The sequence below is a fragment of the Staurois parvus genome, unplaced genomic scaffold (assembly GCF_062004578.1).
Source record: "Staurois parvus isolate SC_StPar_1 unplaced genomic scaffold, SC_StPar_1.0 ptg000276l, whole genome shotgun sequence".
NCBI classification, from domain to species: domain Eukaryota; kingdom Metazoa; phylum Chordata; class Amphibia; order Anura; family Ranidae; genus Staurois; species Staurois parvus.
Window position 1 is genome coordinate 2,758,827 of NW_028318072.1, and position 11,843 is coordinate 2,770,669.

Sequence of the window (11,843 nt, forward strand, 5' to 3'; positions counted from 1 at the left end):
GCTGTTACAGCTGCATAGGGTGGGCCAGCTCATTATTGAACCCTATGGACTAAGACATTAAAATTCATGTGCGAGTAAAGATAGGCGTCCCAATACTTTTGGCAATATAGTGTGTGTGTGTAATATATATATATATATATATATATATATATATATACACAGTTGTGTTCAAAATAATAGCAGTGTGTTGAAAAAAGTGAATAAAGCTCAAAATCCTTCTAATAGCTTTTATTTCCATACACACAAATGCATTGGGAACACTACACATTCTATTCCAAATCAAAACACGAAGAAAAAAATATCAAATCTGTGTTGTTTCTCTAAAAAAATTGAAGAAAAGTGAATATTAGACTGTTCAAAAAATAGCAGTGTTTGTATTCTTCTTTACAAACTCAAACATTCACTATATAAACTGAAAAATGTTTGAAGATTTTGCTTTCCTTTGAATCACTTAATGAATATTTGGTTGTAGTCGCACTGTTTCTGAGAACTGCTGTACATCTGTGTTGCATGGAGTCAACCAACTTCTGGCACCTGTGAACAGGTATTCCAGCCCAGGATGATTGGACTACATTCCACAGTTCTTCTCTATTTCTTGGTTTTGCCTCAGAAACTGCATTTTTGATGTCACTCCACAAGTTTTCTATTGGATTAAGATCCGGGGATTGGGCTGGCCACTCCATAACGTCAATCTTGTTGGTCTGGAACCAAGATGTTGCACGTTTACTGGTGTGTTTGGGGTCGTTGTCTTGTTGGAACACCCATTTCAAGGGCATTTCCTCTTCAGCATAAGGCAGCATGACCTCTTCAAGTATTCTGATGTATTCAAACTGATCCATGATCCCTGGTATGCGATAAATAGGCCCAACACCGTAGTATAAGAAACATCCCCATATCATGATGCTTGCGCAACCATGCTTCACTGTCTTCACAGTGTACTGTGGCTTGAATTCAGTGTTTGGGGGTCATCTGACAAACTGTCTCCGGCCACTAGACCCAAAAAGAACAATCTTACTTTGATCAGTCCACAAAATGTTGCGCCATTTCTCTTTAGGCCAGTCAATGTGCTCTTTGGTAAATTGTAACCTCTTTAGCACGTCTTTTTTTCAACAGTGGGACTTTGCGGGGGCTTCTTGCTGATAGCTTGGCTTCACATAGGCGTCTTCTAATTGTAACAGTACTCACAGGTAACTTTAGACCTTCTTTGATCTTCCTGGAGCTGATTGTTGGCTGAGTCCTTGCCATTTTGGCTATTCTTCTATCCTTTCGAATGGTAGTTTTTCGCTTTCTTCCACGTCTTTCAGGTTTTGGTTGCCATTTTTAAAGCATTTGCGATCATTTTAGCTGAGCAGCCTATCATTTTCTGCACTTCTTTATATGTTTTCCCCTCTCCAATCAACTTTTAAATCAAGGTACGCTGTTCTTCTGAACAATGTCTGGAACAACCGATTTTCCTCAGAATTTCAGAAATGCACTGTAACCAGCATGTACAACATTTGCTGCCTTCCTTCCTTAAATAAGGGCAATAATTGCCACCTGTTTTTCAAAGAATGAATGACCTCACTAATCGAACTCGCAGAGCATAATTTGTTAGACGTGCATTTCTTTTGAATTTTTTGTTGCTATTCTGTCTCTGTGTTACAATACACCTACCATTTGATTTTTAGACTGATCATTTCTTTGTGAGTGGGCAAACATTCAAAATCAGCAGGGGTTCAAATACTTCCTTCCTTCACTGTATACAGAAACACTTGTAAAATTTCCCAAAAGAACAAAAAAAATTCAAAATCATTAGAAGCTTTGCTTAGATGTGAATGCAGGCTTAATACACCGTGTTATGTTATGGGATAAAATGCACACAAGTGTTGGTTGGTGAATACTTGAATCCCAGTTCTTCAGCATGTTTTTTTGAGCACACAGGTACCAACTTATGTGGTTTTTGTGGAAGTGAGGTGGATAAGCCCTAAGGGCCTGTTTACACTGTTGCTCTGTTCCAATAGACCCAAAAAGAGGAACTTCACCTATTCCCAATGGAACACCAGATGCTTTTCAGTACATTTTTAAACCACAAGAATGCATGTACATGAGTGTTTGCCATGTATTCTAGTGGTCCTAGTTTAGACCAGTGCAGTCAGTTCCAGTGATTTCAACAGAAGTACAGCCTGCTGTAATTTGTTTTTTGTCCGGAATGCATCAAAAGCTTGGAAACACATTGGACCTGTAAACACGTTGTCCTAAATGAAAATTTAAGATTTTTTTTAAGTGTCAAAATAAAAGGAAAAAACCCCACTGGAACACATTGAAAATACATCGGAAATGCATGTAAGTGCGTATGAAAAAATGCATCCAGAACATAGAAATAGTGGTGTGAACAAACCCTAAAGCCGACTTTTACTAAATTTCATATGAACATGCTGATGTGAAATCACCTAAAATTTGTTTCCTAAAAATACTTTGTCTTAACCAGTGACGTCCCTAGGTGGGTGTGGCCACACCAGGTGACGCCTATCTCACGGGGTGACACCAAAAAGTTTTACAGCAAGCAGACGATCCCCGCAAGATGGATCGGATCTGCGGTAACACGTGGTGTCACCCCTCCAGAGTTGGGCGGTCTTTGTCATGCACACACAGCCTGGTTCTTCCCCTCCTGTGTCCCTGTCGTACCCCCCGGACCGGTGTTGCAAGATCAGTTAACCCCGTATAGGTTGCAATCCGATCCATCTTGTGGGGATCGTCGGCTTGCAAACTATACGGGGTTAACTGATCTCGAAACACTGGTCCGGGGGGTGCAACCGGGACACGGAGGGGAAGAGCCAGACCGCCCACCTCTGGAGGGGTGACACCACGTGTTACCTCACCGGGTGATACCAAGCCTAGGGACGCCCCTGGTCTTAACTTACCTGTAGGTACAAGTAAATGGTGGGGCTTTACTACCACTTTAAAGTAATTGTAAAGGCAGATTTTTTTTTTTTCTAAATACCATGGTATACTTACCTGCTTTGTGCAGTGGTTTTGCACATGGCAGCCCCGATCCTCTTCTCTGATCCCCTGCTGGCGCTCCTAGGCCCTCCCTCCTGCCAAGTTCCCCTACAGCAAGCAGCTTGCTATGGGGGCACCCAAGCAGGCTTGCCTCCAAGGCACTGCTCTGTGTATCCATTCACACACAGAGGCGCCCCACTCTCTCCTCATTGGCTGTGATTGACAGTAGTGGTAACTAGTAGCTCCCACTGCTGTCTCAGCCAATGAGAATGGAGATACCCAAGACAGCCGAGGTTGTTTTACACATAACTGGATAGAGAGGGGGCTCAGGTAAGTATTGGGGGTGCTGGAGTGGGCTGCTGCATAGAATGTATGAAGGTAAAAAACCTTGAGCTGCTACAACCACTTTAAAGTGTAAGATTTTGCAGTGTGGTCGTACTGTGAATGGAAGAGATGAAAAGAGAATAATCTGGGTTAAAAGACAAAAACTTTATGTAACGTACTGCGCATGCATGAGATGCGGTGCATGACGTCATGGGCTTCGCATTGCACATGCTCAGTATTACAGTAGTTTACTGAGGTACAAATGTCATTGGTTGGTCAGCACAAGGAGCAAGAAGACACCAGCTACCAATTTAAATCAAGTTAATTTCTAAAATGGTGTTCGCAGGAGCAAAAGCAGAAAAGAGGCAGCATGATTACATTAACTTAAAAACTGCACTGACTTTTGTAACTACTTTTTTTTTTTTTTTTCAGCTACATTCTTTTACCTGGTGTAGGCAGTTTTTAAAAGTGGAGAATATTGGGGAGGTTGGGGTTGCCATTGGCATGATCGGAAGTGAATTTCTTTAGTGAAAGTCTCCTTTAATGTGTGACGTGAGACTTTTAATGCTCCTGCAAAGACAATTATAATTCTAAATAATTATTTATCTTCTGGGGACACAATCCCTTAAGCTGGGTATGTAGGAAGTGGCTGAAGTGGTGCATGTTGCTGCTGTCTGTTCAACAGAAGATGGTCTAATGAACGGCTTCTGTCGAACTGTCCTGCTGGAAACCCAGCATTTCATCATCCCAATGGCTGTGACGCTGATCTGTGTATTCTGATAGGGAGGGGAGTTCCCACTGTCACAATACAATAGTATGGCAGGAGAGATCCCTGCATCCACTTCGCTTGCGTGAGTGCAACGATCTGAGTTATTTTTTTGGTCAATCCACTAGTTGAATTTAAAAAAAAAAAAAAAAACCTCTATGTGTATACCTTGATTTAGACTAGCTACTCTAGGTAATATTTTCTGTCAGATCTGGTGTCAGAATTTACCATCAGCTATGCAGTTATAACCTGTTGAAACCATTAGTGCAGATTATATCCAGTCAGGTTGACTTTTTTGCATTACACGGTTCTTTGAACATTGTTGTTTTTTTGTTCGTTTTTTTTTTTTTACATTTTTAAAAATAATTCTCTCTTCTTTCCTGTTTACCATGGACTTGTGATCTCTTTCTGTGGCTCTGTATCAGAAGCTTTAGCCCTTAGGCTCCATGCACACTGGACCTTTTAATAACGCTGGTAATGTTAGCTGTGTAAAGTCACGTTAAAAACGTGCGTTTTTTTAGCGTTATTGCATTAGCGTTTTGTCGCGTATTTTCACGTTTGCGTTTTTTTAGCTTTTTTTTTTTTTACCACAAAAAAATTGGGGGGGGGGGGTAAAAAAAATTCCAAAAATGCCGGTTTGTCGTGATTTAACGCGTTCTTTATCGTTGGAGTGTTTTTACAGCTAGAAAAACTCCTCTAGAAACCCACTAGTCCTGGGTTTTTTTTTCTTTCAGCCAAAAAATGCCCCTGCCAAGAAACGATTACAGTCTGGGTGCATGAACACATAGGATCACATGCTGGGGGGTTTACTGGCTGTAGCAAAAACATCAAAAGCCAAAAACAGCAGCTGTAAAAAACGTCCAGTGTGTATGAGGACTTACTACCTCATTGTACCTCTTCTAGATTTACTGTGTAGTTGAAGGGGCTAGGTAAATAATCCATTGAGTTGATATATAAACATTTGGGAAGGCCCTAGCTATAGCCAAAGTAGGGTTATGCAAGCAGATTGTTACATGTAGACCCTTTAGAATTTTTTTAGTAGAAGATTGTGTTAGGAGAGCAAAGGACAATGAGATTTAGTGAGAGTTTAGGCTTGTTGTAATGGCAGTACTGATTGTCGCTTTAAAGAAGTCTTTCATGAGAAAAGCAGGGTGAATCTCCCCAACAGGGACACAAGACAGTGATTGAAGCCTGATAGAGGTTCTAAGTCATTCCATCCATTCAAAGCTATAAAAAAAAAATGTTTTTGAACTTATGCTTTCATCTCTTTAAAAAGATGACTTGAGTTAATAAAGTTGGCTAATCATACTATATAAACATCTTGTTATCGGAGTCGGCATTTTCATTTTAGTTGGTCAGTTTTATTGCACCCAAAGACATGTACAGGACTAGCTTTCCAGAGAGAAACTGCAGTGGATTAAAGAAAAAAGTAGGCCTTTGGCAAAGGAGCAAATGGGTAACCCAGTGATAGCCATGTAATATGCCCACTGTAAGTGGTATATCATTCATAACGGACTTGTCGCATACTTAAAGGGTTACTCCACTTTAATGGAAAAAAAAATAGCATATATAATTGCAACATAGCCAAATTGTAATTTATTGTTTTTAAATGTTACCATTTCCTTTTCAAACTGTAGCTCTAAACATTTCTGTAAAATTTAATGCAAAATTGCAACATGGAAGCATTCTATACAAAATGGTGTACAGAATTTCTCCAGAAATGTGATTTCCTGCTATTCCTTCAAGGCAGAAATGGGGAATATGGAACAAAAACTGTAAAAATCTGTGCATTGTAAATTGATTAACCAAAGTGGATTTTTTTTCTCAACAAAAGTGGAGCTACTTTTTAAGGATAAGATTGGTTGAGTCTAGATTCACTTTAATGCACCCCTTCCTGATGCATACACTTACTTTTTCTTTCTTCCTGTGTTGTTCATCCTCCTGGTGTGAAAGAGATGCCTAGTACTCTTGGATATGGAGGAACATGTGGCTGACAAGGGTGTGGTGTAAGAATCCTAGAGTTTATACAGGGCTCCTTTTCCTTATCAGCAGCTGAATACAGAAGCATTCTGTATGAATGTAAACCTTAGCTGTGTAAGTTGAGCAGGTATGAATTCTGTTTAAGCTGGCCAGATTTGGTTTCAATATCCAAGCCATATCTGGGAGAAGTGATAATTACCAGTATGATAGCATAATAAAATGTATTTACTCCATTTACAGGTTTTGTTACACTGTGTCCGATGCCTGGGGTCTGTGGTGTGGCAAAAATGTCACACAGGACAAGTGAACGAGATCTGCAGTCTTCTGCACGTAGAATGGGCACATCTCTACTTTTCCAGTTGTCTGTGCATGAACGAGAGTTGGACTTGGTGTTTCTTGATCACAGCTATGCCAAGCCTTGGAGTGCCCACCCTGATGCCAGCAATGCCCGTCCTACCCGTACCCTTTTCATCACTCCTCGTAGACAGCAGGAAAGTGCCATGTAAGTTTTAGATTCTTTGTAATAATTCCAGAAAGACAGTTTTGAGAGTAAATGTGGTTCTTAATGTTTCAACTTTTAGAAAAATATATTTTGATTAGCCTTCTGCCGCCCACATGATGAATATGTGCAGCAGCAAAGAGGGTAAGCTTTAATGCCCACATGCGGCACATAAGCATCCCTGGACAGCCAACATTTCGGTACAGTGACTGAGCTGTCATAGGCAGCTCCTGGCCTAATGATTGTGAGTCGGTGTCATGTGACCGCAGTTGTTACAGTGGTCACATGATCAGGCAGTCCTTTCTGTCTCCTGAGCAAAAAAACCTAGTTAGAGGGACACCTTTTACTGGGCAGGAAGGGGTAAAAAGAAGGGTTATGTACAGTGGCCAGATAAAGTATGTGAACCCCTTGAAATTAACTGGGTTTGTGCCGTAATTTGCCGTTAACTGTGATCTGATCCTCAACCAAGTCACAGCAATAGACAAACACAATGTGCTTCAAGTGTTAATAAAGCCACAACCGTAAAATCAGTCTGTATATGCAGTAAAGCATGCTTGTTATACTCACTGTGGAACCTAAGGGGTTAATCCTCTGCATTGTGTAAAAAGGCTATTTGATCCTCCCCTTCTTCCAGTATCCCTCTCTGATCTCCTGTTAAGACATATTGTGTGGAGTCACTCTGCACAGGCTCAGTTTGGTATGTATTGCTAGAGAGGTTTTTATTTTTTCTTGGGAGAGTGCATGTGATCAGCACAGGGCCTCCTACAAGCTTTAACGTGCTCGACTGGACACTGATAGAAGTCGCAAGACTGCTGTAACTGCTGATGAGAAAAGGTATTTAGCAGTTTATATTTACTAAAGTAATTGCTTTCCGATTTTCTGTGTACTGTGGGAGACCAGATATATTATGAATGCAGGGTCCTGGGATTAGTAACACTTTAAGCTGATAAAACACAAACAATTCTAATTTAATGTGTCTTTAATGAACACACCCATTAAACATTCACAGTGCTGGAGGAAAAAGTAAGTGAACCCATATATTCAACAAAAGCGAACTAGAGTCAGTAGTTTGCACACCTGGAGTCCAATTAATGAAATTAGTTTGGAGATGTGGTTTAGAGCTACTGTGATAGAAGACAAGCAAACATTTTAGGATTGCTGTTCATAAGAAGCAGCAGTTTACCATCATCAAAACATCATCCTAATGGTGAAGCTTGATGGAGGGAACATTATGATTTGGGTTTGCTTTTCTACCTCAGGTCTGGATCATTTGCCATCATCAAGGGGAAAAACAAATTCCCAAGTTTACTAAAATATCCCACAGCATGTCAGGGTGGCTGTCTGTCCACTGAAGGTTAGTAGAAGTTGGGGGATGCAGCAGGACAGTGACCCCAAGCATCGAAGTAAATTCACCACAGAACTGGGCTTTTGGAAAAAGGAAATGCGCCTTTTGGAGTGGCGAAGTCGGAGCCTGGATCTTAATACCAGAGATGCTGTGAAATGACTTTGAGAGCTATTCACGCCAGACATCCTACAAACATGGCTGAGCTGAAACAGTTTTATAAAGAGGAATGGTCGCAAATTCCTTCAGAATGTTGTACAGTTCTGATCCAGAGCTACCGAAAGCGCTTTCTTGAAGTCACTGCTGCCAAAGGTTGTCCAACCAGCTATTACTCCAAGGATTCATTTACTTTTTCCTCCAGCCATCCATGTGTAATGGGTGTGTTCAATAAAGACACAAGAAATTAAAATTGTTTTTGTGTTATCAGCTTAAAGTGATTCTATAGGCTTAATTTTTTTTTTTTTTTTACATATTTAAATAACAAACACGTCTATACTTACCTGCTGTGTGCAGTGGTTTTGCACAGAGCAGCCTGGATCATCTTCTTCTCAGGTCCCCCTCTGGCGCTGCTGGCCCCTCCCTCCTGTCAGGTGCCTCCACAGCAAGCAGCTTTCTATGGGGACACCCGCTGCTCCGTGTGTCCATTCACACATGGAGCTGAAGCTTGGCCCCGTTCCCTCTCTCTTCTCATTTGCTCACTGGCTGTGATTGATAGCATTGGGAGCCAATGGTTCTCGCTTCTGTCTCAGCCAATGAGGAGAGGGAGTCCTGGGATAGCTGAGACTCCAGTACACATCTTTGGATTGAGAGGGGGCTTAGGTGAGTATTAGGGGGGCTGGGGGGGATGCCTCACAGAGAAGGTTTTTTACCTTCATGCATAGAATGCATGAAGGTAGAAAAAAAAAATGGAGCCTTTAGAACCACTTGAAGCACATTGTGTTTCTCTATTGTGAGACTTGGGAGAGGATCAGATCACATTTTATGATAAATTACTGCAGAAAACCAGTAAATCCAAGGGGATCACATACTTTTCTTGCCACTGTAAATAAATGTGCAAAAGACAATATACCAAACTACTGATGGTAATAGTTGTCATTGTGTCGGCCTGAATTGTATTCTTGTTATTTCTACCACTTTGCAGTGAGGCAGATGTTCCCATTGATGTTGAGACTGTCACTCCCATTTCCATGCCATTATATGATAACCAGAAGGCTCGAACTGTTATGAATGAGTGTGAACGTCATGTGATCTTTGTGCGAACAGACACTGAAGCTCCTCTGCCACCTGATGACTGGGAAGATCACCTTAATAGGTTATTATTTGCTGTTGTGTCAAAGCAAAATTTTCAAATTTCAGTTTAACCCTTAAGCCCTTTTTAATGTGGTTTTATTATCAATTGTTATTAGGACTGGTTGGAGTACCTCCCAGAATAAGCTTTTTAACAAGGTCCTGAAAGCTTTACAAGCTGACCGCCTTGCTCGACTTGCTAATGATGGTGTAAGTACTGTTCTTTTTTTTTTTTTTTTTTTTTTTCTTTAAGTGAACTAGTACAGCGCTTGACCAGGCTAGATATTAGCTGTTAAATCCACAGTTAAATGTCCTAAATTTGTATAATGAAAATTCTTTGCTTATTGTCCCTTTAGGCAATCAATGAGCCAGTGCTAAGAAGAATTGCTGTGGACAAGTGTGCCCGTCGAGTACGTCAAGCTCTAGCCTCAGCAGGATGGGATACCAAACTAGTGCAGTGGCTACATAGCATACTGGTAGAAACACTCAGCCTACCACTGCTTGCTGCATATCTGGATGCTCTGCAAACATTGAAAGGCAAGGTACTGCTTCATTTGGCATGAGTAACAATGTATGTAAATAATATATCTGTCCAAATTATGTGGTATCGGAAGATTTGGTTGTGCTTGTGATCATGTTGCTTGTGGCCGGACATATATCCAGTGTGTGTAAAAAGGAGATAATGTCTCGTGACTCTCTACAGGTACCAGCTCTTATTGATCGCATGCTGCTAGCCACAACTGTCAGAGCAGGAGGAGCCAGTGCAGAAGCATTATCTCTACTACTGAAGAGACCATGGGATCCAGCAGTTGGAGTACTATCACATAACAAGCCTGTAAATATATCCACATCGTGTTTTTGCTTTTTTTCTTATTTTGATTTGCAAATCTTTTTTACTAAATCTTTTTTTTCTCCAGAGTAAACTCCCAGGTTCCCCTCTCATCCTCATTGCTCCATCAGGGCCAACAAATTCAATATTTCCAACTTCGCGAAGACATCGGTTTTGGCAATCCCAGCTCTCCTGTTTAGCTAAGGTTTGTTTTGGTGCACGGATTATTACTTAAAGTTGAACTTTAGTTAGAAAATTAAGCCCTGCTAGATCAGTTCAGACTGGCCCTTTTTGCAGGTATAGCTTTGTAAAACATTAAAAATAAGTGCCTATACAGTTTGAAATCCAGGAATACACGGTCTCACTCCTCTCTGCACGTGCTCAGTTTCTCTTTTTTTTTTTTTTTTTTCTTTCTGCACTGTGATGAAAATGTAGAGGATGATCTGCTGACCGCTTAAAGATTTGCTACTGCTTTGGGGTTCTGGGCTTCAGCAAAATGGCAGCCCCCAGCAAGAAGACACAGGAACAATGTTGGAAGCAGTTTACAGCACACAATAATTTTGGTAGCATGATTATTAATATGGAATGTATGTTCCTTGCTAAAGAACATTTTGGTTTTTTATCAAGATGTTGTTTTCCTTTTTAAGAATGCATTTGCGATATGCTATAATGTATTTTTTTTTTGTTAATATGCCCTTTTAAGGAAATCAAGAATAGATAATTGTGTTCCACATTGTGTCTTAACTCTTCATATGTTTTAATTTTGATTTGTCTCCTCCGAACAATTAGGTTCCAGCTTGTTTAAATATTTTTTTGGTTTTTAAAAAATTTACAAATATGTGTAAAGAATGGTCTTACAAATGACTAACCTAAAATACAGAGCGTTGTATACAATTGAGTCACTAATTTAAAAAAAAATCTCCCACCTCTCCCTTAGATAAAAAAGTAAGATAAGGAGTGTACTCTATTAACCAATTTAACATATGCACAAGCAATTAAATTAGGAATGGTTAAAAGTAACACATAGCCATCATTTTTTATTTGGTAGAAAAACAAATATAATACATAAATGTTTATACAATACAAATTTACCAGCTACCATCTCTGCTTAAAAAGACAACTTTAATATGTATGGCATAGCAGATCTACCTACGGTAGTAACATTGCAGTATCCTTTCCTTCTTCAGATACAATTGTATTGTTGCCAATATCCTGCCTGCATATATGTTAAACTTATAAGCAAGAAATTTCTAATATTTGCTCTTTTAAAAGTATGCCAACAAAAAGCCACAATCCTTTATCCGTTGGCCAAAAACTAGATAATATAAGGCAAATGTAACATTCCAGAAGAAAACCTTTTTACTTTTGTATTAGTGCTCAGAAATAAGGTTTTTCGAAAGGCAAAGTCCAAGGCCTGGAATTGCCCCTGAGATTCCCTTACATTTGACATCTTTTACCTTTTTAGGTTCTGGCTGGCCAAAATATATGTGAGCATAACATCAGTTGAAAAAAACATTTTAAAAATTCCTGATTTATTAATGAAGGCAGAACTCCTGGTAAACCATTAAATACACAGGGAGCTGTTTTACCTGCAAGCTGATTTGTAATTCTGTTCATCTAGTCCAGAGATTTATACAGCCCTGGCAGACAGCTCGGTCAGGTGTAAAGGATACTACTTTCTTTGTAGCATTTGAGGAATTGGTATCCTCTCTCCTCCCACTGTCTACTTACTGGACAGTGAACGGGTAGCAGCACAGTGATGAGGTCATCCTTTATGCTTGGTCCTCCTATCAGCATGTTCTTTTTCAGTACATTTGCATACAACACACCTGATTGG

At 40.1% G+C, this 11,843-nt stretch overlaps 1 protein-coding gene across 2 annotated transcripts in view; it reads left to right on the top strand.

Annotated features, from left to right (window-relative positions):
- Window positions 1–11,843, top strand: part of KANSL3 (KAT8 regulatory NSL complex subunit 3) — a 99,303-nt gene that overhangs the window by 8,290 nt on the left and 79,170 nt on the right. For both annotated transcript variants that reach the window (XM_089681712.1, XM_089681713.1), the window contains exons 2-7: window positions 6,290–6,551; window positions 9,032–9,202; window positions 9,297–9,387; window positions 9,534–9,719; window positions 9,881–10,012; window positions 10,095–10,211. In XM_089681712.1, the coding sequence (XP_089537838.1) occupies window positions 6,310–6,551; window positions 9,032–9,202; window positions 9,297–9,387; window positions 9,534–9,719; window positions 9,881–10,012; window positions 10,095–10,211 (939 nt within the window). In that variant the 5' untranslated portion in view covers window positions 6,290–6,309. The remainder of the gene's footprint in view (window positions 1–6,289; window positions 6,552–9,031; window positions 9,203–9,296; window positions 9,388–9,533; window positions 9,720–9,880; window positions 10,013–10,094; window positions 10,212–11,843) is intronic.